At 40.7% G+C, this 13,656-nt stretch overlaps 1 protein-coding gene across 5 annotated transcripts in view; it reads left to right on the top strand.

Annotated features, from left to right (window-relative positions):
* SLC26A5 (solute carrier family 26 member 5) overlaps nucleotides 1-13,656 on the top strand; it is a 110,180-nt gene that overhangs the window by 29,580 nt on the left and 66,944 nt on the right. For all 5 annotated transcript variants that reach the window (XM_056573512.1, XM_056573510.1, XM_056573511.1 and 2 more), the window contains 3 exons: nucleotides 4,846-4,956; nucleotides 10,352-10,536; nucleotides 12,737-12,901. In XM_056573512.1, coding sequence (XP_056429487.1) covers nucleotides 4,846-4,956; nucleotides 10,352-10,536; nucleotides 12,737-12,901 — 461 coding nt within the window. The remainder of the gene's footprint in view (nucleotides 1-4,845; nucleotides 4,957-10,351; nucleotides 10,537-12,736; nucleotides 12,902-13,656) is intronic.

The raw sequence follows: 13,656 nt of genomic DNA, 5'->3' as shown, positions 1-13,656 counted from the left end.
ATTGTGTACGGCTGGGGGGAGCGATAACCGAGCGTTCCCGTATCCCAGCCGTATCCGACCCGAATGTAATGCATTTCAGTGAGCCTACCGGAGTCAAGCGCTCACTCCGGTTGGCTCATTTTTGTCCTGTATACGGTTTTCCCACTGGACCTAAAACCGTGGTACACCATTGTTTTAGGTCCAGTTAGAGAACCATATACAGGGCAAAAATGAGCCAATCGGAGTCAGCGTTTGACTCCAGTCGGCTCATTGAAGTTCATTACATACGGGCCGGAAACGGCTGGGATATGGGAGCGCGCGGTTTTCACTCCCTCTAGTCGTATACGATCCTGTATTGCTTAAAACGTAGTGTGAACCCAGCTTTAGAATGTCTTTGTCTTTGAATACTCTATTTTATCTGAGGGGGCTGCCTGTTAAAAAACCTGAGCAAGAGATTTGACGTGACCATTTATTGCCTATCTACAGTGGGGCAAAAAGTATTGTCAGCCACCTATTGTGCAAGTTCTCCCACTTAAAAAGATGAGAGGCCTGTAATTTTCATCATAGGTATACCTCAACTATGAGACTATCACATTGTCTGATTTTTAAAGAATTTATTTGCAAATTATGGTGGAAAATAAGTATTTGATCAATAACAAAAGTTCATCTCAATATTTTGTTATATAGCCTTTGTTGGCAATGGCAGAGGTCAAAAGGTCTTCACAAGGTTTTCACACACTGTTGCTGGTATTTTGAGCCATTCCTTCATCCAGATCTCCTCTAGAGCAGTGATGTTTTGGGGCTGTCACTGGGCAACACTGACTTTCAACTCCCTCAAAGGTTTTCTAACGGGTTGAGATCTGGAGACTGGCTAGACCACTCCAGGACCTTGAAATGCTTCTTACAACGCCACTCCTTCTTTGCCCGTGCGGTTTGTTTGGGATCGTTGACATGCTGAAAGACCCAGCCACGTTTCATCTTTAAAGGGGTACTCCGGTGCAACTGGTGCCAGAAAGTTACACAGATTTGTACATTACTTCTATTAAAAAATCTTTACCCGTCCAGTACTTTTTAGCAGCTGTCTACTACAGAGGAATTTTTTCTCTTTTTGAATTCATTTTTTGTCTTGTCCACAGTGCTTTCTGCTGACACCTGATGCCCGTATCAGGAACTGTCCAGAGCAGGAGAAAATCCCCATTGCAAACCTATGCTGCTCTGGACAGTTACTGATACTGGCATCAGGTGTCAGCAGAGAGCACTGTGGACAAGACAAACTTTCTGGCACCAGTTGATTAAAAGAAAAAAAAATTCCACCGGAGTACCCCTTTAATGCCCTTGCTGATGAAAGGAGGTTTTCAATTAAAATCTCACGATACATGGCCCCATTCATTCTTGCTTTACACGGATCAGTCATCCTGGTCCCTTTGCTGAAAAGCAGCCCCAAAGCCTAATGCTTCCACCCCCATGCTTCACAGTAGGTATGCAACCCTGCATTCTTTCTCCTCCAAACACAACGAGTTGAGTTTTTACCAAAAAGTTGTACTTTGGTTTCATCTGACCATTTGGCATTCTCCAAATCCTCTTCTGGATCATCCAAATGCGTCGGCAATCGCCACAAATTGCCGATCAATTCAGATCGGCGATTTGCAGCGATTCCAGGCTGATCGGGTCTCTGATGACCTGATGGCTCCGATCATCCCTCTTTTCCGGGCTGTCGGAGACAGCTCTGATCATCCTAAAGGATAGGAGCGAGGTGGCAGGGGTGCAACCTCCTCCTATCGCCGGCGATTGGCCGATCAGTACTGATCGGCGAATCGCAGGGCAGGGGAGGGGGGTGTCAGTTGAGATCCCCCACTCTGCATGCCCCTGGATGTCGGGGCAGAGCAGGGGAAGATGGCGGCGATGTGCGGGAAGATGGCGGGGACTGGCGTCTGTTAGCTCGATTGCAGTGCGGGGACCAGGACCAGCATCTGACAGGAGGCGGCAGGCAAGTGGAGGCAGGAGCGTCCCAGATACAGCAGTGAAGATTGCCGTAAAGTGATCTTCACTGCTGCTTCTAGGAGGTTCAAAACTACAACTCCCAGCATGCCCAGAAAGCCTTTGGCTGTCTGGGCAAGCTGGGAGTTGTAGTTTTGCAACATCGGAGGGCCACAGTTTGGAGACCACTGTCCTTCCAGATGTTGCAAAACTACAACTCTCAGCATGCCCAGACTGTCCAGGCATGCTGGGAGTTTTAGTTCTGTAACATCTGGCCCTTCAGATGTTGCAGAACTACAACTCCCAGCATGCCTGGACAGTCTCAGCATGCTGGGAGTTGTAGTTTTGCAACATCTGGAAGGGCACTGTTTGGAGACCACTATACAATGGTGTCCAAACTGTAGCGCTCCAGATGTCAATTCAAAGCATGCCGAGACTGTCCAGGCATGCCGGGAGTTGTAGTTCGGCAACATCTGGCGCTTCAGATGCTGCCGAACTACAACTCCCAGCATGCCTAGGCAGTCTGGGCATGCTTGGAGTTGAAGTCTTGCAACATCTGAAGGGCTACAGTTTGGAGATCACTACACAGTGATCTCCAAACTGTTCTCCTCCAGTTGTTGCATAACTACAACTCCCAACCTGCCCTTTGGCTGTCTGGGCATGCTGGCAGTTGTAGTATTGCAACAACTGGAGGCAAGCTGGTTGGGAAACATGGGCGGGGGATTACAGCAAGTTTCCCGCTTCAAGTTTGAGATGCAGCAAATTCTCCGGCAGCAGGAAATTCACTGTAAATCCCCGCCCGCGTGATTGTACCCTAAAAACACTACACTAACTCTAAATAGTAAAACACTACATATACACTACACCCTTACACTGTCGCCCCCCCCCCCAATAAAAATGCAAAACACGTCTGGAGTTTTTCCAAAATGGAGCCTCCAGCTGTTGCAATTGTTATATTGCAACAGCTGGAGGCTCCGTTTTGATGCAAACCCCCCAACATGCCTGGACAGTCAATGGCTGTCCGGCAATACTGGGAGTTGTTATACTCACAGTATTGCCGGACAGCCATTGACTGTCCAGGCATGTTGGGGGGTTTGCATCAGCTGAAGGCACCCTTTTTGGGGAAAACTGACGTACAGTATTTTTGGTGGAGAAGGCAAGTGTAACGCTTGCATCTGGGTAAAGTTGGAGTCTACACCAGCATGTTAGTGTAAAAAAAATTACATTTTTTACTCTAACATGCTGGTGTTGCCCCATACTTTTCATTTTCATAAGAGGTAAAAGGAAAAAAATAAAATAACATTTGTAACACAATTTCTCCCAAGTACGGAAATACCCCATACGTGGGCGTAAAATGCTCTGCGGGCACACAACATGGCTCAGGAGTGAGAGCGCACTATGTACATTTTTACCTATTACCCCTTGTGAAAATGAAAAATTTGCATTCAGCATTGCATCAGCATTTTAGTAAAAAATAAATAAAAAAAAATTAATTTTCACGTACAATTGTTTTTGAAAATTTGTCAAACACCTGTGGGGTGTTAAGGCTCACTTTACCACTTGTTACATTCCTTGAGGGGTGTAGTTTCCCAAATAGTATACCATGTGGGGTGTTTTTCGCTTTTCCGGCACCATAGGGGCTTCCTAAATGCGACATGCCCCCAAAAGCCACTTCAGCAAAATTTGCCCTCCAAAATCCCATTGTCGCTCCTTCTCTTCTGAGCCTTCTAGTGCGCCCACAAAGCACTTTACATCCACATATGAGGTATTTCCTTACCAGAGAGAAATTGGGTTACATATTTTGGGGGGCTTTTTCTCCTTTTACCCCTTGTAAAAATATGGGTCTACAAGAACATGTTAGTGTAAAAAAATGAAGATTATGAATTTTCGCCTCCACTTTGCTGCTATTCCTGTGAAACACCTAAAGGGTTACCAAACTTTCTGAATGTCATTTTGAATACATTGAGGGGTGCAGTTTTCATAATTGGGTCCATTATTGGGTATTTCAACATAAAGACCCTCAAATTCACTTCAAAACAGATTTTGAAATTTACTTAAAAAATTGGAAAATTGCTGCTATACTTTGAAGCCCTCTGATGTCTTCAAAAAGTAAAAACATGTCAACTTTATGATGCAATTATAAAGTAGACATATTGTATATGTGAATCAATATATAATTTATTTGGAATGTCTATTTTCCTTACAAGCAGAGAGCTTCAAAGTTAGAAAAATGCTAAATTTTCTATTTTTTCATAAAATTTTCTAATTTTTCACCAAGAAATGATGCAAGTATCGACGGAAATTTACCACTAATTTGTCACAAAAAATCTATCTCTGAATCAAATTCATAAGTAGAGGCATCCAAGTGTTATTAATGCTTAAAGTGACAATGGTCAGAATTGCAAAAAATGCTCTGGTCCTTAGGGTCAAAATGTGCTCGGTCCCCAAGGGGTTAAAGAAGAAGTTACAGGTCTGTGAGAGCCAGAAATCTTGCTTGTTTGTAGGTGATCAAATACTTATTTTCCATATTCATTTGCTAGTAAATTCTTTAAAAATCAGACAATGTGATTTTATAGATTTTTTTTCTCATTATGTCTCTCATAGTTGAGGTATACTTATAATGAAAATTACAGGCCTCTCTCATCTTTTTAAGTGGAAGAATTTGCACAATTGGTGGCTGACTAAATACTTTTTTGCCCCACTGTATATTTGAAAGGGTGAAATGTAATACCACATTACAAATGTGTGACCACCTTTAGGCTCTTATCCCAGGATCAGCTGATCATTAGAGGCTTTGGCAGCCTCCTTCGGGACATCATCATAATTTAATATTTCAAGAATTTCTTTTTCTAGTTTTCAGAAGAAAAACTTGGTTGTTTTATCTTTCAGGTTTAGCCTATGCCTTGCTGGCAGCTGTACCCCCTGTGTTTGGATTATATTCTTCATTTTATCCAGTGTTCCTGTACACTTTCTTTGCTTCATCAAGACATGTATCAATAGGTAACGCATGTGCACATGTAATATATATATATATTTTTTAATATTCTCTGTTTATTTATTTTATAGATTTTACTTAGTTAACCCCTTAAGGACCCAGAATGCACCTGTACGCCCGTGGAAATTCTGGTCTCCGCCGCTTGCCGGTGAGAAACCCCCATTTCGGCGATCACACCCAGCAATCTGCGGCGATTACGGTCATACGGGTCACGTGTGAGCCGATGACCCTGAATTAGAAGGTGATCAGCGGTGTACTATACACCACCAGTCACGTCCTGTTGCTGGGGGGGAGGTGGCCATCGCGTCACCTCCCCAGATGAGCTGCTATTGGTCGGACCAATAGCTGCTGGCAGAGGAGGGGTTAATGTCCCCTTCTCTCAGCTCTGGCAGCCCACAGAGCTCTGTCAGTGGGCAGAGCTGAGAGAAGGAGCCAGGGACCCCCCCCCCCCCCCCCCCCCCCACTGACCAGATCCCTATTAGGGCTCCGGGGGGGCTGCATTTGGTCACTTTTTTTTTTTTCCTTCCTTTTTTTAATAACAGTGTGTGATATAGTTTATCACTTCCCCACGCCCCCCCCCCCCTCCCACCTTCCCCCCCACACACACCCTCAGGGTACACTTGCAAGTTTAGAGTATATGAGGGACGGGATTCCTGTATTGAACCCCCAAATGTCCCCTCACTCTGGGTGTTAGCGGGAAACTCTTTTGGGACCTTGTGCAGCCATTGCTGGATAAGGGTTACCACGTGAACATGGACAACTTTTATACCAGCATCCCTCTGTTCACATCCCTCGCCGCCAGATCCACGTCCGCTTGTGGGACCTCGCAGAAGAACCAGAGAGGCCTCCCTCTAAATTTTCTCCAGACAATTTTCTCCTATGCCCAAGGTTGAGTCCTGTGCCCTTACCTATGAAAACCTGTTCCTGCTCAGGTATAAGGATAAGAGGGATTATGCTGACAACAATTCATGTTAACGGCAGCTCACCTGTCCCTGTGCGAGGTACCACAACAACGGTCCTTAAGCTCGATTGTATTCTGGACTACAATTGGTATATGGGGGGGAGTTGATCTCTCTGATCAAGTCCTCAATGCGGAAAACACGGGTATGGTACAAAAAAGTTGCCGTCTACTTGGTACAGGTTGCCATGTACAACTCTTTTGTACTGTCCCAGTACGCTGGCAACACAGGGACATTCCTCCAGTTCCAAGAAGAAGTCCCGGGAAAGAGCAGGCCAGAGTCCCCAAGGACCTGGAAATATAAGTGCCAGGATCGAGAAAAAATTCAGTGTGTTACAAGAGGGGGATACGGAAGGCACCACCACTCAATGTGACACTTGCCCCTATCATCACGGCCTTTTCATTAAGGATTGCTTCAGGGAGTATCACACTTCCATGGAGTACTAAATTTTCCCTTTTTCATCTTAGTTTCCCATTATTTAACCCCAATATACCAAGTCTAGAATATATTCCAAATTTTAACCCCATAAACCACTAAACTGCCCGAAAAACTCTTTCATCAAAAAATAAATAAATAAAAAAATAAAATAAAAAATAAAAATAAAAATAAATTAAATTATAAGACCTCTGAGGGTATTTTTTCCAAAAATGGGTCAGGGGTCATTGAGTCACTAGCATCGTGGTCTTTTTTTATGTTGCCTCTAAAAGGTTAGGGATGGCCACACACATTACATTCCCAGAATGATGAACCAGAGCATAGGGTTTGGGGCAGGCATATTTTTTACTTTTGGCTGTGCTCTGGGTCATCATTCTGGGAACATAATTGGCATATAAGTAGTAAAATTGCAATTTTCATCCCCCCCCCCACTACCATAGTAGTCCCGCTGTTCTGGCTCCATGGTAGCTCTGTAAATGTTCAAGGCCCCTAACAAAATTCTCCAAAAGCTGAATGGCGCTCCTGCTCTTCTGAGACCTGGTGTGCACCCACAGAGCAGTGCAGTTTACATATGAGGTATGTCCTTACTCCGAAGAAATGTATTTACAAATTTATGGGGACATTTTCTCCTATTACCACTTGTGAAAATGAAAAATTTTGGGTAACCCCACCATTCTAGTGTAAAAAACACCTGTGGGGCTTTAAGGCTCACTGTACTGCTTTTTACGTTCCTTGAGGGTTGTAGTTTCCAAATTAGTGGATTTCCATGTGTTTTTTTTTTGTTTGTTTTTTGCGGTTCTGGCACCATAGAGGCTTCCTAAATGCGACATACCCCCCCAAAAACATTTCAGCAAAATTTGCATTCCAAAAGACAAATGTGGCTCCTTCACTTCTGAGCATTGTAGTGCACCAGCAGAGCACTTGAGGTCCACACATAGGGTATTTCCATACTCAGAATAAATGGGGTTACAAATATTGGGGGGCATTTTCTCCTATTACCCTTTGTAAAAATTGTAAAATTGGGGAAAAAAAGGCATTTTAGTGAAAAAAAAAAAAAAATTTACACATCCGATTTTAACGAAAAGTCGTCAAACACCTGTGGGGTGTTAAGGCTCACTGTACCCCTTGTTACGTTCCTTGAGGGGTGTATTTTTTTTTTTTTTTGCTGTTCTGGCATCATAGGGGCTTCCTAAATGTGACATGCCCCCCAAAAACCATTTCAGAAAAACTCTCCAAAATCCCATTGTCGCTCCTTCCCTTCTGAGCCCTCTACTGCGCCCGCAGAACACTTTATATCCCCACATGAGGTATTTCCTTACTCGAGAGAAATTGGGTTACACATTTTGGGGGGATTTCTCTCCTTTTAACCCCTGGTAAAAATGTAAAAAAACTGGGTCTACAAGAACATGCGAGTTTAAAAAAGATTTTGAATTTTCTCCTTCACTTTGCTGCTATTCCTGTGTAACACCTAAAGGGTTAACACACTTACTGAATGTCATACTTTGAGGGGTGCAGTTTTTATAATGGGGTCATTTATGGGGTATTTCTAATATGAAAGCCCTGAAATCCACTTCAAAACTGAAATGGTCCCTAAAAAATTCAGATGTTGAAAAGTTTGTGGAAAATTGCTGCTGAATTTTGAAGCCCTCTGATGTCTTCCAAAAGTAAAAACATGTCATCTTTATGATGCCATCATAAAGTAGACCTATTTTATATGTGAATCAATATATAATTTATTTGAGATGTCCATTTTCCTAATAAGCAGAAAGTTTCATAGTTTAAAAAAAAGCAAAATTTTCAAAATTCACATAAAATTTGGGAATTATTCACCAAGAAATTATGCAAGTATGGACGAAAATTTACAGCTAACAAAGTAGAATATGTTATGAAAAAACTATTTCGGAATCAGAATGAAAAGTAAAAGCATCCCAGAGTTATTAATGCTTAAAGTGACAGTGGTCAGATGTGCAAAAAATGCTCGGTTCCTTAAAGTGATAATGGGCTTGGTCCTTAAGGGGTAAAACTTGATGAACATGTGTGTTTTTAATTTGTTTTTGTTCAACCATTCTAACTACGCTTCTATTGTATTTCTCCATTTGTTTGTTTTTGTGTTTATTTTTTTTTATATGTTAAAAGAGGTGTCCCCATCTGAGACATTTATGACATATCCACAAATGTCCCCTAGATGCGGGTCCTACCTCTGGGGCTCACACCTATTTTCAGATTGGAGACATCGAAAACTGTCACTTGCTAAGCAAACTGTGTAGAACAGCCGGACCATTTTTTTCCGGCTTCCAAACCACCTCCTTCAGCCACAATCAGGCCATAGGGGGCTGACGAGCCCTCATTCTAGATGGGAACCCTACTTTGTTTGTTGCATATAGTGAAAAGCATTTAGTTAGAATAATCTAGAAGGCATATGCTTTTCAGAGCCAGTGCACAAAGGCACAAGAACAGACTGGGTTATGTAGCTGGTACAACAGACTGTGTAATGTAGCTGGTACAACAGATTGCAAAATTGTTGTTTTCATAGGCTCAAATGAGTCTATGTTGCTTGATAAGATATAAACATGTGGACATGTAACCTCAAATCATGTGGACATTGTGAAAGCTAATCTTCAGCCTCACTAGGATAAGGACACATAACAGCTGCAGGGCAGCAAACACTGATAATAATGGCTGCTTACTGGCTTGAAAAACATGTTATATCTTCTGCTTGCTAACATTTTAGTTGTTCTACAGTAATTATTTAGGTGTTATTCCGTGCACGTTTTTTGCATAGGAAGTAGATGTGACATTATGAATTAGGTTTAGAGTACCACATTGCCTGTTGCAGAAGTTAATATGTAGTTACACAAATACTTACAATAGAAGTGTTTTCCAAAAAAAAACACAGCCATCCCGAAATGCACATTTTTTGAAAGAGCATCACTCTCTCTAAAATGGAAATAAAAAGGCATATAGGATTATGAACAGACCTCCTTTGTCACAATTATTCTATCCTTTTTTCTTATTTATCTATGTCTCCTACATAGATGAAGGGTGACATCCCGTAATGGCTGGCATTAGTTTGTTACCCAGCTTTATACAGACCTTGAATGACATCTAAATTTATTTCTTTATCTTTCACTACTATATAAGTTTTCTGTGTAGTTTTGGCATTTCCACATCGGCCAGGAAGAGAGCTGCGGTTCTCCCACAAATAGGAGTGTTTGAAATCTTGTTGTGGTAAAAGAAGTTACAGTAGATTAGTGGTTAGCACTATTGCCTTACAGCACTGGGGTCCTTTGGTTTGAATCTGACCAAGAGCAACATCTTCATGGAGTTTGTATATTCTGCCTGTGTCTGTGTTTACTTTCATATCCCCAAAAATGACACTGGAAAAATGTACAGCCTACTACTTAATACTCTTAGTTGCACTGCACCACTCCTGACGACATGCCCCCACTGCATTTTCCTTCTCCCTGACTTTAAACAGTTGTTGTAATAGCTAGACAGGTTTTGTGTTTGATAGAATTCAGAAGGAGTTGTGGTGCTTCATCTAGACTATACCAACAATCTTGGTATGAATCCCTATTGACCTTATTATCGAGCTCTGAGCAAGGCTGGAACCTTTTGGCAACATGTAATGTGATGTTGTGAAATAGCAACACCACAATCTGTTATAGCCAAGATGCAATGTGGTTACAGTAAGGCTGGTCACTGTAGCCCTTTTTCATTCTCACATAGTTAGAAATATCAGGAAATTCAAGGTAAGATTGTGTTTTTTGGCTATAATCAACCAACCATGTCGGCATATATCTATGGCTAAATGCTCTCGATTCTGCTTTACATTAAGTGACCATGTGGGACATTTTGCCTCTATTTGAGGGCAATATACGGTAAAGGTCAAATGACAAATTACATGTTGGGTTTCTTTTTTATTTATTTTTTTGATAAATGTTATATTTTCATTGGTTATTGTTTGACATGAAAACAAAAAACTAAAATGGTGTGCACATTACAGGTACATTTGCTGTTATCAGCCTGATGGTTGGTGGAGTTGCTATTCGAATAGCCCCAGATGCAATGTTTAATATAGTGGAAGCCAATGTCACAAACAGCACAGAGCACTTACAGAAGATTGAAAAAAGAGATGCAGAGAGAGTGAGAGTAGTTGTGGCAATCACTTTGCTTTCTGGTCTAATTCAGGTACTATTTTAATGCTTAAATATTGAAGCAGTTCACTACCCAATATATACTTGTATGTGTATGTTTATGTATATATTTTTTTAATAAATATGTATTTATGTATTTTATATGCACTTTGCCATAAGAATTGGTATTAAAATTTTGCCATCTTAATTTTTGTTTTTATACAGTTTTAGAAAACACTGAAAACCAATAAAAGAATATAAAAACTAATCTCCTCAGGATTATAAACTTCACTATATGTTTCTTTCTATATTGCAGTGGCCATATACAACCAATTTCTATGATTTCTGTATAAGTATTGCCCATGCCCTCATCATATGTTTTTTATATCCAAACTGTACACTTCACTGCCAAGCTTATGTATAATACATCATGGACTTAAATGATGGCCATGTGGTATCATATTTAAGCTCACAACCTTGCCGTTCAAATACTTGGAGCAAAGATCTAGATGCAGCATTTGGAACATAGGACTGTTGTTGGGCAGAAGGAGGAAACGTTTTTTATTTCCTAGTTTGGTCACTGTAAGGGAGGGAAAAGCTGCAAGTGATACCAGGAAGAAGTTTTTAAGATGGTCTAAGAAGTAGAGAGGGCCTGACATAGCCCCAGATGTCAGTGATGTGATGATATGTTTCCGAACACTCTGTCCCTCACACACTTACACTGGAGCTCTATGTGCTCAGATGTGCTGCTTTGTATAAGCCTTGCTTAGACTTATCTGGAAGTCAGTGCATGTGAAGAGGATTGATTTACTATCAGAGGGATCTTGTCTTCATTTATGTGCTGCTCAAACCTGAAGTCATGAGGGCTGTCCCTGGTGGCTATTGCCAGCCTTGATTGACAAGTGTCTCTGTATACCCAAACAAGGGGGACATGTGTCAATCAAGGCTGATGGGGCAGGGAGATGTTGTCTAGGACTGTCCTAATGATTGTGGTTTGTGGCAGCTAGAAAGTAAGGACAGGTTCCTTAAGTTCCTTTTATTAAAGGGGTACTCTGGGGAATAACTTTTTTTTTTTAATCAACTGGTGGCAGAAAGTTAAACAGATTTGTAAATTACTTCTATTAAAAAATCTTAATCCTTCCTGTACTTATTAGCTGTTGAATACTACAGCGGAAATTCTTTTCTTTTTGAAACACAGAACTGTCTGCTGACATCACTAGCACAGTGCTCTCTGCTGACATCTCTGTCCATTTTATGAACTGTCCAGAACAGCATATGTTTGCTATGGGAATTTCCTTTTTACCCTGGACAGTTCCTAAAATGGAGAGAGATGTCAGCAGAGAGCACTGTGCTTGTGATTCAGCAGACAGCTTTGTGTTTCAAACGGAAAAGAATTTCCACTGTAGTATTCAGCAGCTAAGTACAAGAAGGATTAAGATTTTTTAATAGAAGTAATTTACAAATCTGTTTAACTTTCTGGCACCAGTTGATTTAAAAAAATACGTTTTTCATCGGAGTACCCCTTTAAGTAAGAGAAAGAAGACTTTACAAGTATATATTACACACAGAGGGAAGAGCTCTGTTTTGCATCATAAAATAAAGTCCTGAGCCGTGTACAGTACACTTCCATCTTTGACATCCATATATCCCATTGGGGTATATGGAGAGGGATTGTCTTCAAAAGACAACCCATTTAAGTATTTAATGGTACTATATTCTGTAATGACTGATAGCAAAATGAAGGTGCATTTAAAGGGGTATTCCAGGCAAAAACTTTTTTATATATATATATATATATATATATATATATATATATATATATATATATATCAACTGGCTCCGGAAAGTTAAACAGATTTGTAAATTACTTCTATTAAAAAATCTTAATCCTTCCAATAGTTATTAGCTTCTGAAGTTTTCTGTCTAACTGCTCATTGAAGATGTTATGTCCCGGGAGCTGTGCATGATGGGAAAATATCCCCATAGGAGCTGGACATCAGAGTCAGGAGTCATCAGAGAGCAGTTAGACAGAAAACAACAACTCAAATTCAGAAGCTAATAACTATTGGAAGGATTAAGATTTTTTAATCAAAGTAATTTACAAATCTGTTTAACTTTCCAGAGCCAGTTGATATATATAAAAAAGTTTTGGCCTGGAATACCCCTTTAAAGAATTATTGCATAATAAATAAACTCCCATAGAAAATGTCAAATGAATATGTAGGACTTATACTGATATGTTGTTTTGTCATAAGTTGTGCCTAGGTATATTTAGATTTGGCTTTGTAGCCATCTACCTGACTGAACCTTTGGTGCGAGGATTCACAACAGCAGCAGCAGTTCATGTCTTCATATCTCAGCTGAAATACCTCTCGGGAATTAAAACTAATAGATACAGCGGACCTCTAGCAGTCATATATGTAAGTTATATTTTATCTGTGATATGTTTGTGGTATAATTGTATTCTGCTAGTTAACAGTTATCCAATGTTATCGAGTTTGTTGGGTATGTGGGGAATAAATAGATCTTTTTGAGGCAATGATAATGACAATGGCATTAGAACAGGCTATAAGGTTAAATAGGATGATCTTGTTCTTTATTAATTTTATCAGAATGTTAAGTATAACTATATAGTTTTCGACTGGTCAGAGTCTGGATATTATGGGAGATACACTCTGTAGAGCGAAGAAAACCACATAAAACAGCAAAGGAGAGGGATGCTTCTCCTTGTTGGATAACCTATTTTTGTCTTTGTTGTATATTTGAAAACTGTTCAGCAAAAGTATTTTATTAAAAATGTAATCAAAATGCGTTACTTGCACACTATTCAAGTGGCCCAAAAGAGGCAAGTAGATCGGAGTCTTTCTCTCTCCCATCAGAGATCATATTTCCTCACAGCCTTACTTGCAGACTGAATAATATCTTTTTGTAAGCCCAGTTACAAGCGATCTTCAGCACACTGAAAACCTGGACTGGCCAGAAAGGGAATGACAGATCCCAGTACCAACCTGCCTGTCCCATACAATCCAGGCCCGAAAACAGAGTTTACCAAAGTCCCTTAGCAGCTATGGTCCAGAAAGTTCTTTCTGGATTTCTCATATCTTACCCAGCTTTCCCTGGAAGAGATATGTGCTTCCTGAAACCTGGTATATACATGTGTTTGTACCTTGGAGAA

Source organism: Hyla sarda, chromosome 4 (assembly GCF_029499605.1).
Source record: "Hyla sarda isolate aHylSar1 chromosome 4, aHylSar1.hap1, whole genome shotgun sequence".
NCBI lineage: Eukaryota > Metazoa > Chordata > Amphibia > Anura > Hylidae > Hyla > Hyla sarda.
Note: the sequence above shows the minus strand (reverse complement) of the source record. Positions and strands in the feature narration are given on the sequence as shown.